This window comes from Pangasianodon hypophthalmus, chromosome 10 (genome assembly GCF_027358585.1).
Source record: "Pangasianodon hypophthalmus isolate fPanHyp1 chromosome 10, fPanHyp1.pri, whole genome shotgun sequence".
NCBI lineage: Eukaryota > Metazoa > Chordata > Actinopteri > Siluriformes > Pangasiidae > Pangasianodon > Pangasianodon hypophthalmus.
This window is the reverse complement of record NC_069719.1, coordinates 13,270,079-13,290,363: the sequence shown is the minus strand read 5'-3', so window position 1 is coordinate 13,290,363 and position 20,285 is coordinate 13,270,079. Positions and strand designations below refer to the sequence as shown.

At 38.8% G+C, this 20,285-nt stretch overlaps 2 protein-coding genes across 5 annotated transcripts; both read right to left on the bottom strand.

Moving 5' to 3' along the window:
• Positions 1–26: 26 nt before the first annotated feature.
• Positions 27–14,709, bottom strand: fbxo34 (F-box protein 34). Of its 4 annotated transcripts, none has more exons than XM_026934162.3 (4): positions 14,437–14,709; positions 11,012–11,281; positions 5,554–5,705; positions 27–3,779 (listed from the first exon to the last, which is right to left on the bottom strand). In XM_026934162.3, exons 3-4 carry the CDS (start codon positions 5,643–5,645, stop codon positions 1,664–1,666), a joined length of 2,208 nt encoding a protein of 735 aa, XP_026789963.3. In that variant the 5' UTR covers positions 5,646–5,705; positions 11,012–11,281; positions 14,437–14,709; the 3' UTR covers positions 27–1,663. The 4 variants fall into 4 exon arrangements, with proteins under 4 accessions (XP_026789963.3, XP_053093331.1, XP_026789961.3 ...); XM_053237356.1 differs by lacking the exon at positions 14,437–14,709 and adding an exon at positions 12,041–12,149; XM_026934160.3 differs by lacking the exon at positions 11,012–11,281 and having other exon boundaries at positions 14,437–14,708.
• Positions 14,710–15,715: 1,006 nt separating this feature from the next.
• lgals3b (lectin, galactoside binding soluble 3b) lies at positions 15,716–18,292 on the bottom strand. The gene is made up of 5 exons (XM_026934166.3): positions 18,282–18,292; positions 17,525–17,821; positions 17,287–17,375; positions 16,967–17,135; positions 15,716–16,798 (listed from the first exon to the last, which is right to left on the bottom strand). The coding sequence occupies exons 1-5, from the start codon at positions 18,285–18,287 to the stop codon at positions 16,640–16,642; spliced, it is 720 nt and encodes a 239-aa protein (XP_026789967.1). The 5' UTR covers positions 18,288–18,292; the 3' UTR covers positions 15,716–16,639.
• Positions 18,293–20,285: the final 1,993 nt, after the last annotated feature.

The following is a 20,285-nucleotide window of genomic DNA, read 5'->3' as shown; positions in this document are numbered from 1 at the left end:
ACTCAGAAAGATGGGAAACAATGAGATATTTTCATGCACTTTATTGCCCAGTGAATTTACATATTCATCCACTCAGTTTACTGTGCACTTCATGGCCATCATTTATGGGGAAAAAGAAATACCAAGAAGATACAAGGGCTGTGGTGGGGTCAATATGTGTCAGTACTTGGATATTGGCAATATATTTCTCTGCCCACACATTAAGTATTTACATATTATTTCCATATAGCTCAAAGCAGGATTAGTCAAATCCTATCTTGAGAGGACAGATCCAGGAGATGAGTGTAAAAACAGTTTCACATTGCTTAACTGTGATTCATCCATAAACACTCCAGATCAGTCTTTAACTATAGAAAATAAATCACTCTCAAAATATAGCTGTGACCACCAAATTTACACTGATATTTCAGTCCTGAACACAAAATAATCTTACCATCTCAAAATAATCTCAAAATAGTAGAAATCATGTTATTTGTTTCTCCCAATTTTATTCTAAGCTTACATAATATTCACATTACATGTTTGCAACTCATATGTGTTTTAAGGGTATGACAGCAAAACAATGCAGCTTACAAATCTTCCAGGAATACACTTTATTGAAGTAAAATGCCTTATAAGGCAGAAACAGCACAGGTATTATAATGATGCTCTTTAAAACTCTGAAACGCACTTTGGAGACAATTCTCTTTACATTGCAATGGATACTTTTTCCCCCCCCCAACTCAGAGGCCATATATGTTGTTGTGGGAAAGATAATGCATTTGGCCAGCCTCTCTACATTCCAAGGTTTCCCTGTGAGAAACACTGCTTCATACCAGGGAGGTGCCAATACATAAGCTGAATGTATGCACACTGCTACTTTACAGTTTAACAAAACACTGTAAATCTAGAGAAAGCAATGTGGAATACAGACAGACATGAAAAGGTGTTCCACCCAAAGACCCATTCCAAGTTATAGAAACTCTTCACCCTATTATTATATAAGTCTCTGCTATGTACAGTGTAAACAACTGGGATCACCTTTCAGACCAGCCAGAAACAATGCTAACTAGTACATGATCCCAGAACATTTATAGCTATTACAATTATATGATGGGCAAAGGGGCAGATATTAATCTATATTGAGCTCTTTAAGCAAACTTGTCCGTTATTAAAAGAACAATGGATTAATTGTAATGAAATGTATGCTAAAACAAAGTTAGGCTTTTTGTGTCTAATATATTAAATGAGAGTGAATGGGAAATGTTTTTGAAGTGTTCTCTGGGAAATAAGTTAGTGCGACACAAATTAATGCTTGTTGAAAGTAAAAACAACTGAAAGTACCCTGGACAATTTACAAGAATTCAGCAATTAAAGGTTAAAGTGCAGATCAACTTTAAGGACCTGAGTAGGCTCTAAAGACGTGTTGGTGGTTGGTAGGCAGGGGGAGAATCAGAGGCGAAAATACAGCCATCCATCTGGTTAGTTTCAGCAGTGTGGATGCAAGCTAATTCAACATAAAAAAATGAACCAAAAATCACATGCTCATATGGCAGCAGAGGCACAAGAACCAGTATTCACCCACACTAGTTACAGCTATGTGGACACATTTCTTGCAAAAAACAAAAAAACAAACAAACAAAAAAAAAAAAAAAGAACTCATACACCATCTCATTCCAGCACACTACACATCATCTTCACTGTCCCTGCTTTTTTTATAAATTGGCATATTGATACTATGAAAGGCAGGGACCCACCGGTTGTCATGGAGTCCCACATTGCAACCAGGTGTGTCCTTATGGGCCCCCCTGCAGCACATCCAGTAGCCTGGGCCATAGGGCAATGCCTGGCAGTAGGGCTTATGGTGCCAACGACAAAGTGACACGTCACCATGGCCATAGCGCTTCTTACACTGCTTGCAGGGATCGTCTTTATAGCGTGGATCACTGACCCAGCGGGAGTCAGCTGGGCGCACACCATAACTCTCAATTATGAATTTAAAGTAATGACAGGTGCACTTGAGGGCAGCCAGGCTTTCAGTAGGCAGCAAACTAAAGATCTTGACAATGATGTGGTGGGGCAGAAACGCCATATACTGTTGGGGCTCCAGGAGGAGCTGAATCTTAAAGCGGGTCTCCAGGAATTCATGAGACACTAGGCGACGCAAAGGCACAGGACCCCGATTATTTACACCAAACTCTTCTTCCATTTCCTCCAAATCATTACTGTCCTCCAATTTATTCATATTCTCCTCTCTAAAAGACACATCAGCAGAAGGAGGTTCCAGTGCCTGTTTGTGTGGTGGTGCCCCACTCTGTTCATTCTTTTGGTCATTAGAAGAATCCTCTGTATTGTTTGATATGGAGCTATTCTTAGAATTAGAGTAACATCGCTGCTCCAAAGGAGCCTGAGGGGGAGACTGAGCAAAGAACAGCATGCCTGGAAGAGGCTCCTCAATGCACTCATGGGTCTCTGAGCTGGCCTGATTAGCCAGAATGCACAGGCTGTTTATTGTGTCTACTTTAACACATGTCTCCTGTTCGGTCATGTTCCTTACTCTGAGTGCAAAATGCTCCGAGTGCACAGGCACACAGGCTTCTGGTGGGGCTCTAGGTTTATCTACATCACTAGCAACTTGCTCTGAGTGACTGTCAGCTCTCTCGTCCTGAGGAAGGCTAGGCAACGCCTCCTGGCTAGGCAAGACTGCAGAGTATGGTTCAGATCCTGCCAGCAAAACACGTCCCACTCTCCTCCGCAGACTGTTGTTGCGAGAGAGGTCTCCTCCTTCTCTCACACTTTGTCTACTGAGGCACTGAGATTCCAGCTTGGCAACCATGTCCAGCACTCGCACTGATTCCTCTTCCTCATGGACCTCTGACAGCTGTGGACCTTTAGATACCTGTTCAGCTGGAGGAAGCAGTGATAGACCTTTGGACAGAGTAATTGTGCTGGAGCTTCGCAATGATGGACGTTTCGGGTCTACACGTTGATTGCTAGCCCTCTGTTCCAAGTAGGCCACCATTTCAACCACAGAAATCGTTTTTCCACTCTCTTCTCCATCTGTCTTCACAATCTCCCCAGCTATACCAGAGGAAGCATTTGAGTTTTTGCTGGAGTTCAAAAGTGTTGTGCAGAATTCAGACTTTTGCCCTGGAGGAGTAATGCATCTTGACTTTTCTAGATTTCCAGACCGCTTTCTTCGCTTTGCCATAGACCAGTCACCATCCCAGCAACCTTTGCTTTTCATTGATACTGTCCGCAAATCTGTTGTAATCCCCTCTTTCTCAAAAACTTTGTCATTGCTACCTGCTGCAACATGACTACATTTCTGGGAAGTAAATATTGCAATCTTTTCTTTGGTGTTCCCAGGTTTAATGACTGCCCATATGTCTAATGATCCCTCTCCATCCTCACCTTGGTATATTCCTAGTGAGCCTTCATTCTCCATGTCAGTCGAGGAGGAGAGTAGCACTAATGAACTAGTGAATGTAGTGACAGAGGAGGATATCTTGCTCTTATGGCTCCATGAGTTTGAGAAACCCCCACTTCCTCTTGTGGGTGGGGTACTGTTATTGTTGGTGGTACAACGGAGAGTATTGGTGGAGATGACACTGAGGGGGTACCGGTTGACTGTGCCGTTGCCAGGCGAACCCATGAGACTGCATGCTTGGCGAACACCCCACTCAGTTCTAAGTACTCCCCGTTGACCCACAAGATTTCCTGTGCCATCCTGTCCCCTGTCCTGATGATGTTCTTTATCCTGTGGCTTAGGGTATGGCTTGAGGTGCATGGCTGAAAACCTAAAAACAGAGGGAAATGAATTATGGTCCCCTCCAAACAATTTAGTCACAATTAATAAGAGATGTAATGCTCTGTTTAAATCTTACTCAGGTGAATCTCTTTAGGATTCAGCGAATATAGAATAATTTGAACAGTTGTACCCATTGTAAAACCTTTGTTCAGAACCTAAACAGTCACTAGATATTCATGGTACCTGAAACACTACAAGTGTTTGATGCCCTACTAAGTGATCCTAAGGCAGAGCACAAGTATGCTACTGGAGAATTCTGGTGGTGTCGCAGTCAACGCAACAAACGCTAGCTGTTCTCTTTGGCACTTGGACTAATACTAGGACCAGAACCACTCAGAGCCAGACACAGCTGGGGTATTACACAAGCAGTCAGCTGACCAACGCCCAGCTGCTCCAAAAAGCCTGTGAGAGAACAACCATGAGCAGCTGTGTGGGATGCCTCTCAGACAAGTGCTTATAAGGCATTCCACCTCAGTGTGGACACACTAATTGGAATGATAAGTATGGAGCAGGTTCTCATTCTAATTTGGTATGACATTTGTAGTGTGTAGACAGTTGTTACTGAGCATAGTGGTGTCACAATGGGTTGGTTAAAATAAAGCAAATATAAAAGCTTTTCACTGATGGTTACGTGGGATACACAGGAAATCTCATTTCATGTGGCAAGTTAATGCTGGCATATCTCTCCATGGATACAGACATTTCCTGCCACAACTCTCACTTTGACTCCCTTACTTAGCAGCTGTAGAGCTATATAGCTTAAAAAAAACAGATACTGATTTAAGTGTGGAACTAAATCTTGTGTAGTTGTCAGGTGCCAGGAATCCACATGTTGAGCCATCTTTCATATGGTGGAAAGAATAGAGCTCATCACCCCCTCTGTGTATGCAGGAAAATACTGGTAGTTCTTTATGAAACTACATTTCATTTTATACATCTGTGTGCACTGAAACCCACCTCTAGACAGAAAGCTCAAAATAGCTTGGGAATATTCAGTGGCCATTATCTTTATTCGACTTCATGGTATTGCTCCATTCACCACTACCTCCCAGCCTGCACATGAGCACTTGCTGGGTGGGAGTTGTATCACACTGGAGAGTAGTCTGCTCATATCTAGCCCTCCAAGATTGATTTTTATCCATTACACAATCTGGCAAAAACATAGCCCTAGCCCAAGGCTTTGCCTGCCTACAGGACTCAAACTTTCCTTAACACACTGTGCCAAAACATGTGAGCTAATGATAATTTTCAAACGGAAAAAAGTAGAAGCGCATTGTAGGATAAGAAAACAGACTTCAATAAAAAAGCTAAACCAAGGAATGAGTCATATTAAATGATTAGGTGAGCTCATGTTGAATTCAGCAGTGCGTCTTGTAAAGGTCCATGACTTCCCCTTCAGGGGCCTGCCAAGGAAACTGTCCAACTCAGGAAAAAACAAGGGTGAAGTCACAATTGTGGAGTCTGTTTTATGCCAATTAAAAATGTAACAGCATTTTACCCAAGCAAATGCAGAGCATCTGGGTTTTCAAGAATCAGTACACATGTTTATTTGGTCTTTTGCTAAAGCAATGTATAATTCTTTGAAAAATGTAATGTGTTAGAAACTTAATTTCAGGCTTTTTGCCTAAATCATTTGCCTCACTCTATTGTAACTCAGGAGACACAATAAATTCTGTTTACAAATTCTTTATTTAAGGTTCTGATGAATCAGATTTCTTCTGATAAACTGAAAAAAAAAAGAATAACCCAAACAAACAACTTACCTCCAGATTTTCTGTGGATGGGAGGTTTGTTTCCTTGGTTCCCTGTAAGGGGTGGGACTACAGTAGCTGATAGTTTCACATTTCTGAGGCATTAGGCTCCTCCCTCCAGTGCAGAGTGGTGTCTCTCTCCCAGTCTCAGCCCTTCAGCCACACTGCAACATTCCAACATACAAAAGCATGGGCAAGATTAGAGGTCTGGACAAGAGTGAACATGCAAAAGATTTATTTTTTTTTTTTAAAAAGGAAGTTTCAAAAAGGAGACCGAAAAGATTTTCTGCAAATGAACATCACCACTGTTCAAGTGCTTCAATTCTATACACTCCATTAGTATCCATAAGCCATGAAGAAGGCCAATATGCAGGTGAGCCCATGTGAGTCCTTACAGAAGGTTCTCTGGATAACTAAACTTGCTGAATTCTAACTTCTTCGACTCAGTATTAACCAGTGCAACAATAAAATCTAGCGTTGCAAAAACCTTAGGTCAATCTCGGGTCAGTATTCAAGGTGGGATGAGTGAATCAGTAACCAATAAGTAAGCTGATTTGTTAAGGATTCTGTTCTCACTGTTTAAGGTCACAGTGATCATTTTAAAAACTACTCCATTGTTTGGCCACACTAGTGTTTTGAGTCAGTTTCTCAGGTTCCAAGTTTCATATCCACAGTGAAACTAGCATGGTGGACATGTGTTTGGGTGCCCTGAGTCATGGCCATTTATGGCATTTCCACCATTTCCATTTGTTTTGACAAACAAAGAAAGTGAGTTCTTGTGCACCCCAGCATCTTTTGTATGCTATATGTAACATGAAATTATGATTTCTAAAAAAAGAATACATCACAATAAGTTTTGTCATTTTTGGAATTGTAGAGATCATATGACAGTCACACATAGTGGTGGTTTCATATTTATCTACTTAGAAGAGTGGATTCAAAAAGATGTTTTTTGGTAGTTGAAAACACCAAGTGTGGCTGGAAAAGCAAAACATACAGATTTGCTCATGTTAGTGTGGATTAGGAAGAGTGTTTAAACTTTCCCTTTCCATCTTTTTAAGATTCAAAAGGATTTTCAGTAGACACCCAGCATAAAATGCCACTCTTGTCCTTGTTATAATCATCCTATAACACTCAGCCTAATGAAAAGGAATGAATCTTATCTATCAATCAATCTTATTATTATTCATAATTATATATTATGCATGTATATTATGGACATATAAAAAAATTCTGTACAGTACTTAGTTCCAACCACAAAGTCTAACTGGGTAAAAAGTGCTGTAGCTGTGTTGTTATACCTCATAGTAGCACAGATTGTGTAAAAACAATTAAACCAACACTGCAGAAGTGCAATGATGCATTAAAAATTATTCCAACAATTAAGACATTGGACACAAACTATAGCAGGAACAATCATATACAAACAATACAGATACCCTTCTGTACTTGCACTCCCACTCTGGAGCATCTAAACAGGCAACCAGTTTGTTTCAAAGAGATAAGTCAGCCATGATGACAACTTAAGCCTGAACAAAAGCTTCCTTTGGAATAAGAGGTAACAGCCTGGGACGGGAGATGTTCAGCATCCACAAGTCCACACGGTGACCCATGACACTCACTGTACTGCACAGGAGAGATGCACAAGGTGTCAAAAGTCTGATGTTTTTCAATATCAGAATATGGCAAGCAATTTGATTCGATAAAATTACATACTTTCAATATTGCATTTAAATACACCAGCTCTGATGTATTCTAATCTGATGCATTTTACTTACAGGCTGATAAAAGTTCATGTGCCAATGTGACTCGCAGTGGCTCGAGCAGCAAGCTTCTCTCCCTCAACATGCGGAAAAGACGGCTCAGAGTGAGATTTTTTCTTACCTGATAAAAATGCTTAGATACTAACCATGAACAGACAACAAAACCCATAATGCAAAAGCTGTTATAAAGCCCTCCACTGCAAAACAACCAGTACAAGGAACTTGGTGATAAATTTCGCCAACAAACATTGGGACCTCGACTTAGATTAAGCATGTCAGACAGTTTTTACTGAGACTTTAATTCAGGCATACATTAAACTGTTCTTCCAGATTGTGACACTGAATTTGTGTTTTCCACAAAAAGTTAACTGTATAATTATGTAGCCTAATTTAGAAGGAGCTTGATAAAATATTAGTGTTCAAAACAGAGATGGTTATTAACCACACAAAAAAACTCATAGAGTGAGCTGCTTTAAGCATCATCTACAAAGCAGTTTAAATGCTGCTCTAAATGGTTTCTCCACAGGCAATCACAGCATTTAAATTCGATGCCGTATTACAGAAATGTTCTATCTTATGACTTTAGATCTGACAAGTTAAATTAGGATTTTACCTAATACCTTATACCCCCGTATTAAAGATCTACAGTTGTACTTCATACCGCATTTCTGCCAGTGCTTGCAAGAGTCATCAGAAATGGCTTTAAAGGATATCCTGAATGACCTAGCAGAAAACCATTTTGCCCAATTTCCTCCAGATATGCATTAATGTCACTGCAATAAATGCTTTTGTGTTAAGGATTATACAGTTAACAAATAAGGTTAAAAGGTGATCATAATAGTATACTGTCAGGAACAACTAATAAAATATGTTAACTGTATTCCAGTAATTTTTATTAATGAGGTATAATGGTGTACATTAATCATAATTGTAAAAATAACCTTTAAAAGTCCAGTATATAGTAATTTAAATAGGCAAGAAATTAGTGGCTAGGTGGCAATAAACAAATGTTTAGGTTATAACTGCACTGATGTGCTCAAATATTTATTAATTAATTTAATGAAATCTGTAATCTAACCCTAGCCTACCCTGTATTAAAAATGAAGGCATCATGTGTTGCCCCAGGCCACCTTGCCACCAAATGTCATATAATCATATTGTGATCTCCTCTGGCCTGTACATTGAGAGCATACTACCATTTTTGGCACACATACGGCGCCTCATCTGCTCCACTAGGGGCCTTCACTGGAAAGAGTGAGCCTACTACTAAAACTAGTCCTATTACCCCCGCATCCTACTTGCACAGAAAAACTTGGTTTTGGTGGCTCAAAGCTCCTCTCCCCTTACATTTGCCAACAGAATATAGGTAGGCGCTAAAGCACCAACTGCCTTGGCCACTTCTGTTAGATTTTAGATATACCGGGTTGTGACATTTTTGCTATAGAAGCAACCTCACTTTGAAAATCACCTTTTGAGGGAAAAAAAAAAAAAAAAAAAAAAAAGGATACTTCTGAACTACCCTTTTCCTATGTGTAGTTATGACAAAATAATGCACTTAGGAAATGTTATTCTGTAATATCTTTTGTCCTAAATGAGGTATTAACTGAAATTAGAATGGTTCCCAAACAGATAAGATAGGATTCTAAAGTTAGGATCTTTCTGTAATACACCCCCTGTTCAATGACGTGACCTCTGCACAGCCCAACGGTCTCCACACCCTCCCCACCCATGTGATGTCACTGGCTTGGTGTACAATCTTGGTCTGCCAGGGCCATTGAGGCAACAGTGTAAATAAAGGGGCACTTTAATACTCCAAGTCACTAAAATATCTTTTAAAAATAAATAAATAAATAAATAAATTACTACTTAAGAATATGTACTAACAATTTTCATATATATTTAATTATATAATCTCTACTATTAATTGCTCTTCAACATCTGCTTTTTTAAATTAATTAAATTACTTCAGTCTAAGTGTGCAGCAAAGCGAAAACAGCAAGGCCTGGCTTATACCTCATGTTCAAGTGTTTGTGAACACGTGGGTAGTTGCAGAAGTGACTTCATACATAAACGAAACATGAAAACTAGGGGGGCAGAAAATGAACTAAATGAAAATCTCACGTTTCACTGCAGAATGAATAGAGAAGCAGCTGATCAACGCTAATTCTGGGCTCTAAATCACAGACACTACACTATTAGGTATTTAAAAAAAATAAATAAATAATCACCATATATAATAAAGGCGCAATAAATACTATCTAGACAGATTAAAGAATTATCCTCGGAAAGCCTCAGAATAGGGGTAACAATATCTTGTCATGTTTCTGTGTACACAAGATACACTTCACTGCGTCAATCGAGCAAACCAGATACACATCCTTACCACAACAGTGCTGCACATTAAACAGCGCTCAGGTGAATTTTGGTTAACACACAGTACTGTAGATTACAGCACTCTCCATCTCTGCGCACCACACTTACCCATAAATCCCTTCCTGCACTGAGAGATCAATTCACAAATATGTGTATATTTATAAAGTATAAAACAGCCTTAAAATGCATACATTGTTACTCCCAGTGCAGCACATTGTAGAAACTGATACCTCCTGAACTAAACTTATAGCTGAATGGCTGGCACCATCATGAACAGCTCTGCTTGAAGATAAAATAAGGAGGTCTAATGAGGAGCCAATGGCTATGCAATGTCCTCAAATGTCTATATAAGGTAATAATAATCAATACGTTTAGAATATCATGACAAGTGAGACAGATGCCAGATCATACAATCACCATCCCACTGCTCGCTCACACACACACACCTCAACCTACCACTAATGAGAATGCATACCACACAGAACTGTGTGAAACGCATAAAATGATGTGCTGGGACAATTCTTATAGACTGCACATTCCTTTACAAGCTTTTCAACACGCACTTCACTACCTGAACTTTCTGAATAATAATGGCACTCATTCAAAAGGTGGAGCCAGCAAGATTACACAATGCAATTTCTAAAACAGGCCAGCTGCTACAAACTGATCCTGGTGTGTATACAACCTAAAACGTGTGTGTGTGTGTGCGTGTTATATATATATCTCATGTCAGAGACAATACAGTAAAAGAAATACACTGAAGCACTGATGCAGATACACACAGTGCCAGTTTCCCTGTATCTACCAAACTGCTATGCCTTCAGATATTTTTAACTAGTTCTATTGTCAAGAGACCTGCAACTAAAACTGAAAATTCTTGTTCCCCACACTGTGGTCTTGCTATTTCAACACACTTGGCAAACACTGTGGACCTGTTTTTGACATTCATCCCTGTTCTCTTTCAAGGCATACAGGCACTTTTTAAAATGTAGTACACTTTTGGAGCTGTGGGGCAACAAATTGCCCTCTTGTAAAACATGATGCCCATGTTATGTTCTTCTCTTTCAAACACACCCAGAAGGTTGTTTTCCATTTGCAAATGCAAAATACTCTGTGACATGGTATTCTAATGACTGCAATTTTCATCTTGGTTACAAAAGGTTAGGTTAGAAGTTCAGTATCTTCACTGACAGAAAGGAAGGTTTTTTTCAAGTGTAAGAGTTTAAAACCATTCAATGCCAACTCTTAAGGTCACACATTAAATGTTAATTCTGTTAAGGTAGACATTTCAGTTTGTGAAAACATGACCAACAATGAAAAAGAGAAATACTAACCTGCTTTCATTCCGTCATCACCGCTAGGCCACATTATATTTCAAGTAAACAACCTGAAGTCTGGTTTTCTTGTTGCTCACTTTCCCAGTATTAGATCAATAAATCAATCATATTCCTGATAAAGTTAGCAACTTCGGTGTTCCTTGAGCCAAGGGGAGCCCTTTCCCAATGAAAATCACAAAACTCTTGAATGATAGTTTGTTTTACAGCAGTCCAGGCTCTGAATTTCACATCTCCTTAGAGAACGCCACACTGGCTTTGTAACAGCTTCTAAAAGAACATATGAAAGCCAATAGGGATGGGGGATAGGACAAAAATATCATATGATGGTGAGTCATTTCCATGATACACAATATGCATTCTCCCATACAGGTTTGCTAACAAACTGCCAGCAAAACATTTTTAAAAAGAATCTGTGAAAACCTGAGTTCAATTGTACTTTTACTTAGATGTCTACAATAATAATCACTTAACAATGAAAAGGGGGAAATTCTTTTTTTCTGTAAATATTTTACTATATTAAACATTTTTAACATCTAACTCATCTGCTCAGAATTTATAACAGATATAAAAATATCTACTATACCTGCAAGATCTTTGAAATACACAATAGCAACAGTGTATGAGCAAATATACTGTTATATATTGGCAGGCCCTAAATGTCAGATAAACAAATATGCCTACATCCCAACCAGTCTTTTGCAGACAGTTTGCATGAAAAAAAGAAAACATTAACATGAAGCAGTAGTTTGTTGTCTTGAGGTGTAAAGCTTTGATCATTACCATGCACTGTTTCAGCACTGTGTTGTCTCAAGCCAGATTTCTCTCTATAAAATGGCTGTTCTGTGTGTACCTCTATACACTGATGCACTATACTATATATTTAGACAGTATTGTTAATATTGGCTATGCCTAAACCAAAGCAGAATGTGAGAATATTGAGAAAATGTATCAAGACTGCACTGGTAGGGCAGTTTCAATAGAGACTAGTGTTTCTAGTGTGTCTGTAAATGGAAAGATCAGTCTTACTGGAATGCTCTGCACTGTAACAGCTCTGAACACACCCAGGGACAAAGAGCATGAGGATGTGTGCTCATGTGTCTCTGCTCACAAATATACACTTGGGTGCAAGCAACCACTGAAGAAAACAGAAACGGCATAAATGGAGAATGCATTATGTAACTGGGAATGCACAGGCTCTATATGTGTATCTGCTCAATTAAAGGTCTTATCTGATGAGAACATTGTCATACATGGACACATTCTGATAAGAATAATACTACCTGCCACAAACTACTAACACCTTTACAAAAAAAAAAAAAAAAAAAAAAAAAGAGAGACAGCAGTCTTAGCAAAAGAAAACACAAGCGCATCATATGAAACAACCAACATGGAACTTCTCTAATCTACAAGAAAAAAGCTTGTCACAACCTGCTGTACAAAACTTGCCTCACCCAGACTGAGGTCTTTTAAGTGGCTCTCAGAGGCTTGTCAAGAAGTTTAAGACCCACCTACTTGCACACAGACCTCTGCTACATGACTCCAGGCAAAGCAGGCAGACAGGTTTTCTCCAGCTAAACAACCACACCAGTCATCAGATGACCCCTTATAAGAGCTGGAGGGCCTAGGACACTCAAACAGGCCTTATACTGCTTCAGGCTACAAACCTTTTTTTTTTTTTTTTTTTTTAATTTTACACAACGACACTTTCTCAATCAGATGAAAACACAGTTCCACGTGTTCAAATATGACAACTGCTTCTTATAGCAGAAAAACGGCAAAACATGCCAAGTTTGGAATTGCTTATAATGCTTGGTCAACTGTGACTACATAAATGAAATACGCTTGTATTGAAATATGATGTACTGCATATTTTAGTAACATGCTCTTGTCTCAAAAAACTGTTATCTTGAATTATTACCATGGTGTCATGTTCAGAAACTAGTTAAGTGTTAAAGCAGATCTGGTCAGGTCACTGCATGATCTTGTATACAAAATAAATAAATAAATCAAATAGGTAATAAGTATTACAAGAGAGATTTCAGATCCTATGGCAAAAGGGCGACATTATGGCCTGCATTCAGCCACACTTGTTCAATATATGTCAATGATAAAGAAATGTACAGCTGACCGCAAAGGAGTATATAATTTTCAGACACCAAGTTTTGAGTTTGAAATTGACTAGACAGAGACAAAACCCACTCTTCTCCCAACTGGCCTACAATTAAAGCAACCAAAAGGCTCCAACATGCTCGTCCCACTTCCCTGATTACCCAAAAAAAGGTCCTTTGGTAGCGACTGCTGTTGTTAACTGCAGACCTGTTAATCACAAACCAGGCTTGAGTTCAAAGTTTGGCTGGAAGCCTGAATTGAAGACTGTGAAAAACAGTGTCCTGTGTTTTGGGAGGAAACTTGAGTTAAAGCAGATGAACTGAGTGTTATGTGGCAGTCATACCCAGGATGTACAATAAGTAGATATGAAACACCAGCTCAACCGCATTATATTAACCTGACACTGCTATATGTATTAACATTAAATAATACTTAGGAGGTGACTCCAAACACAAAGGGGAAAACAATAAAACTTCACAAGATAACCTATTAACTAGCCTATCCTGTTTTAGGCCAGAGAAGACAAAGACAAGAAAAGACATTATTATTGTGAGCTAGCTAACATAAAGCAGTTATTACAACGGAAATAGCTCAACTCAGCAAACACCACAAAGTTATTTCTCTAGCGTATCCATACGTTAGTCAGCTATCCAGCTAGCTACATAATATATAGTTAGCAAGTTAGTAAAGTTAGAGGAAAGTCCAAATAATAACCGTAGTGAGGGAATAAAAGTCCAGTGTTGTTTATTAACGTAACGTTTGACAGAGACTCGTCAAGGCAGACAGTGTTATGATGCTACCGAGGCAGCTTCGTTAACTCATCAGATGCGTCATTAGCTATAATATGAAAATATTGAGAAAACAGCTGTGGGAAGTTCACGAGCACCTCAGTTTATGAAAAGTCAGCAGGTTATACATAAAAAAAGATGTTTAAATACCTTAATGAACCTCCACCTCAGACTACATGGCTGCTCAAGAAGATCCTATAAACAGTCCGCTAGGTGGCTAGCCGACTAGCACGCTAATTACACACACACACACACACACACACACACACACACACACAGAGGCAGCACTGGGTAGTTAGCTTAGCTTAGCTATCTGACGAACCACAACTTGGCCAGCTAGCTGGTTTCACTCGACAGCTCAATCAGCCACGAACACGCAGTTACAGCCAGGAACATACAGACAGTTAGACCAAAATAATGTCAGATGCAGCTTTTACTTTTTAAAGGGTCTTGAATACAGTTATGAAAAAAATACAGAAACGTTTGATCATTTAGTAGGAAGAGTTAGAAGCAAGTCAAGCTGACCTGGGCAAAAAAGTCGGAAATAAGACGTTATAATTCACTTGTTGGAAAAATTCCACACCGCGCTTCTTTGTCTTCACCATCCAGGCGGATTCATGTAATCGTGCTATCCACTTTTAAGCCGTAAATTTAGTGTGAGTTCCTGCGCCTCCGCGTCCCAAAATCAGTCCAGCATAGAGACAGACGAGCTGCCTGAGCCAGATATAGGTGCGCGCCGACGTGACGTACACGCTCCCGGGCACGCGCACGTACAAACCCGCGGAGCAGAACACAGGGGCCAAGTCACATTCCCATACTGCACCACAGTCAAGGGTTCAGAATATTATTCCCCCTTTATGCTATTGCATAAAAATACAAAGAAAACACATAGAGTTGTTTGCTAAGCCGTGCCCTTTTCAACGTTTCAATTATTTGCTCCCTCAGTATCATTTTTGGACGCTATGTATGGAAAAAAAAGATTAAAACTAATATAGTATTTATGATAAACTAACCTCTAATCCTTTCTTGATGTCATTCCAGTCAGTCCTAAGCACACTTTCACCAGACAAGCCTAACTGAAACCCATCAAATGACAGAATACTGAATGACATCAAGTTACAGGTTTATATATTATTATTCTAAAGGCAGAAAGTATGAATGTTTTTAGAGACACGAGCAAGGTAAAAATTAATGCTCTAGAAATAAACTAAGAACACAAATAAATTCCCCTCAAAGGTCCTAGGTATTTGAAGCACTCAAAACAAGGACTTGTTTAATAATTCAAGTTGTGTTATATTACACTTGGGCTTTTGCAACAAATGTTTCCATCATTAAAAATGCAGCAGTGACCTGACTGAAGAACTCTGTGGCAGCCTGGGTTTTAATAGAGCAAAGAGCTAAGACATTACATTCATAGAAGAAAGAGGTCCTCAAGTGTTCTTTGGATGTTTACTTAGTCTAGTTTTCCAAATGTGTCCTACCTGGAACCTTGTGAAAGGAAAACCTTCTGTTATAGAACTTCTGAAGGTTTCTCTGGAGGGTTTAAGGTGCTAGATTTAACCTTTTATCTAGGAGTGTAGGGTGTGTTCATATTAAACACACTTGACACCCCTAGTAACTAACTAAATAATTAAAAAAAAAAAAAAGCACAATATGTTTTTTAGAACATCTCATTTATTCTGATCCTTTAGTGACCATGAGGATTGTCCAGTGTTTTCCAAAATTCGCAACAGCAAATTTGTGTGTCGGGTGATGACTTTCCAGGCCCTTTTCTGAAGACCCATGGGCGTAGGAGTCAAGAAAATTGTCGCAGGGAACAAAAGGGAGAGATGTGAATTTATAGAAAGTTAATTTCCTGAACTGCAGAATTTCTCCTGAATGTTAGGTATTTTATAACTCCATTACCTACAGTCCTTCCAGTTTAGGCTACTTGTATGTCTATGAATACCAAATGTAATGTAAGTGAAGGCCAGGAAAAAAAAGAAAAATTCATTTAATTTCTAATTTGTTGAAGTTCCTTTCCAGACATACGATGGATAATACCATATGTGTCATTAATTAGTCTCAAGACTAGGATGGATAAAGATAGCTTGTGGGCCATTTCATTTTTGTCTCACCTGACACACTGTCACAATACATAATTGTGTTTAATGTTTGTGCATGTACAGTTTGCATCATCCAGCTAAGTACCATATGATACCTGATATTAGTATACAGCAACAGAAGTCTTCACTGACTAACACGTCATTCAATGACGATAGCCTCAAATTTGAATGATGGCCACCTGCCTGTGGCTTATGGTTGGTCTTCTGAGTTCAATCTGCACAGTTGTACTATAACATAGTAATTTTACCATTCTACAGAGTTACTTCAATTATCAATTCAGAAATCAGAAAATGCAGTAGTCAAATGCAGAATAATCTTTGGTGATAGTTAGATCATTAAAATGTGCAACATTAACAGAGTTGATTAACAGAGACATCTAGAAGTTGCGAATATACCAAGACAACATTGCTGTGCTGCCAGAGGGAAAGTCTGGCAAAGAAGTGAATGGTACTTTATGTAATCATAAAATTACAGGCATACAAGAATGTTTTTTTTTTTTTTTACCTAATACAAACAGGCAGGCACAGGAAACATGACCACACATACTTAGGATATACAGCTAAGAAAAAAAAAGAACCCTACAATTCCTACAAGTGGCCATCATAATATTCAAAATTCCCCCTCAGGGGAGGGAGTCTAAATGTACAGATGTAATTTTGACATCATCGAAGACAGTGAGATGGTTAATCTGATTGAGCTCACGAAGTCGATGTTTGTAATCAAGCAGGTGAGCCATGTTCACAGCCACTTTATATTCATTTGGAGTACACAAGATCTTCACCTACAAAAAATTAACAAGAGAGACAGTTCATACCAATTCACTGAAAAGTTATGTAAAATGTTAGCAAACAACAAAACTATGCCAAGGAAAGTAATAAGATGCAAAATAGGCACATAAGTGAGCTGGACTAAACCAAAGTAAATCAGCATATTCAAATATTATACTAACCTCAAAAGGCTTTCCTGGAACGAAAGGGAATGAGGGAGCTGTTCTTTCCTCTACACCCCACACGTTGTTTATCATGGTGTTTCTAACTAGCACCTTAATCCCATTTTCATCAAAGCGGGGGTTAAAGTGAAAGGCAATGTCTTTATTTTTGGCCAGATTTATTGAAAACCTGAGAACAGGGTAAAATTGAATAGAATTTTAGTATATTAAATAATCCTAATCAAAATACATATGGACTTTTATAGGTCTACTTTTTCTAATCTACAAAATTACATCTGAATAGATGAGAGAACTGCTCACTGGATTCAGTTCGTTCTTACTTTTTGGCATCTGGCTTGGCCTCCCCCTTGATGGTAATGAGCAGCTTGTCATATACTCCATGAGGCAGAGGCATGTCTAATGGGACAGTCTAGTAAAGATATATATATTTAGAAATTGTATGCTTTACTATTTTATGCTGTTACATACTTTGTCTGAGGATATTTGAGATATACTGTGAAGAATACTGTAAATAGTAACAGAGGCATAAACTACAATCAATATTTACTACAATCTCACCAATGTCACATTTTGCGGGGCAGTTGGGGGAACTGGTCCTGGCCACCCTGGTGCACTGGGTTGGCTGGGTTGTCCAGGCAATGCTGGCTGGTATGGCTGATTAGGCCAGGATGGCATGCTTGGCTGTTGCCCAGGCCAGGGCTGGTATGGTTGCCCACTTGGTTGCCCAGGCCAAGTAGGATTTTGAGGCTGTCCAGGCCAGGAAGGGTTAGTGGGTTGGCCAGGCCATGTTGGTCCTCCAGCCTGCTGAAGGCTTTGATTGCTTCGTGTATTTTCACTATCAAGAGCATCTGCTAGCTGAGAAATAGCAATAAAAATATAATAAATTGTCTATTTAACAAGAGCAGATAAATACACATTTCAGTGTGTATGGAGGGCTTTGGTTTTCAGATGCACTCAGCTGTCTTGGACTTCATTCAGTATTGTTGACCCTCTCACCAAATTATAACTTGGCCACTTTAAGTTGGAGAAAAAAAATTAGCTTTGGCCCATGCAATTAAAACTCAGTTATGTAATAGAAACTGCGCCATAGATGGCTGAGAGCTACAGGTGATAGGTAGAATAGCTAAGCAAGAGTTCAGTTTGATAGGTCATTCTACACATTCAGCATTATAGAAAGCAGGGATAAGATTCAAGCAGATGAAAAGTGAGGGGAACTGGTACAGTCAGTTACGCTTGTAGTGTACACATGAGTTTCAGGTGTGGTCTTTGTCCCAGTCTGTTATTATGTGGCCCATGTATGAAAAGATGCACTTACATCCATGATATCTAAAAAGAAAACAATAAAACAGAAAGGTCAGTTCTGGAATCCCTGTAGACATTAATGATGGCTTTAGCATTGAGTTTGATATTTAAATATCAGGCATGTGCAAAGAGCACCTTAGAGGTTTTCTGGGTTGATATACATTTCAAGGAATACACCATACTCTGCATTTTTACTTTATCTAACCCTAGGCCTACAATTTAGGGCCAGTTAATAAAACATTTTAATGAAAGAAAGTTACAAGAAATAGGAAACCTAGCATTACAGGTCACCTAAGCTTTATAATACAAAGAGATTAGAGACCACAGTGCAGAAGCCAGCTATGACTCACATGAAAATATACCCTCACCACGCCCAGTGTCATGGAAGGCGAAGTATAAAGACCTATAGGAATATTATCTTATCTCTTAAAAATGCAGAGGAAACAATGTAAAGTAAAACCAATATTATAATGTTAAATGAGTATATAATCTTTTTAAAGTATTCAAAAATAACTTTCATAGCCTTAATGTGCGGGTGGGAGTGTCATGAGAGTTATGACTTAGAAATCTGAAATCTGTAACCTGATCTCATGAACAATTTAAATGATTTATTTAAATTCATACAAAACAATTGCTAACCCAACCCTTATCTCTAACCTTAACCTTCAACCCTGCAACACTACATGCATTATAACAATAAAAAACATTAGAACATTAAAAGCAAAATAGAACACCAACATAACTCATAAAGTCAGGTGTGTCACACAAGTGACACTTTTCACCTTGATTGCCAACATGATAACACATACCTAAACTAGCATTTGTTTATCACATAGGAATAAATATTCCCTTGCTGCAGCCTCAGAAGGGCCTTTAGCTACGCAAACAAACATGAACAAATCTTATAAAATCCAAAGTACAGTGTTGAGCAGCACTGCAAGTCAAAACCTGTCTGTCTTCACAGACAAGTCGGCCTCAACCAGAAAAAAGTGTGAGACACAAAGTTTTTCCTGCATATTATCTTTAACCTAGATTTGTGTTAGTGCTTATGTATTTAGCTGGCTATGTTCACGTGACTAAACAGTGGCGAGGCCGTGTATTTGCAAAGGAAATGAGTAGCACAGGAAGCTCTTACTGCCACAGTGGTGTATTTCTAAAATATCCATAGATATTTTAAAAGCTGCATCTTAATACATTCAATAACTAATGTATTAACAGTAGCGAGACAGAGTAAAACGTAACAAAAATACACGCAGTTACCTGTCTGATGGTGTGATCTGGTAGCAGTTCTCAGGTGGCAAGACAGGAAGAATGTTAGGTGGGGTTTTTATGGACGTTCACAGATCCCTATAGCCACTCCCTGTTCTTTTACTGTTCCCTGAGAGCACTCCACCCACCCAACTCTAACAATGTACCACAAACACCAACATACAACAGTCATTCAGCTGCAATAGCACACCTATCTGTGAGTTTTGCAACAATTTTGTCAGTTCCTTTGGATTTTTCCTATTGATGTCTGTGAAAAAAATGTAAAAAGTAGTTTTCCTTTAAGAAACCCATTTATTGCCCAGTGAGATTTCCAAAATGCACCAAATATGGCTCTTTCAAGTGTTCTCGGCTTCCTAGTTCTCATGCAAGAGGGATTATTACCCATAAACATAAATCAGTACAATTCAAATGACTAATAAAATAAAGGATCCTTCGATCCTTTGACAATGAACCTGCTCAATTTATATGGCCCCAATGATGAGACGTTTCACAGCAATCTCTTTTTAACTCTATCCACCTTCCCAGTTTCAATGCCATAGGGGTTGACATAAGCTACATTTACTGCTTAGTTATCTCATAAACAATTCAGGAAGACTATATATATATATATATTTCAGCAAAACATAAATCACATTGTAGTATGGAGAGGGTCAAATACAGCCTAAAGATCCACAATATACTTGTCACTGGGAAAACTCTCAGTCTTATTTGAGAATTTACTAATTCTTATAGAATTAGAAAAGTACTT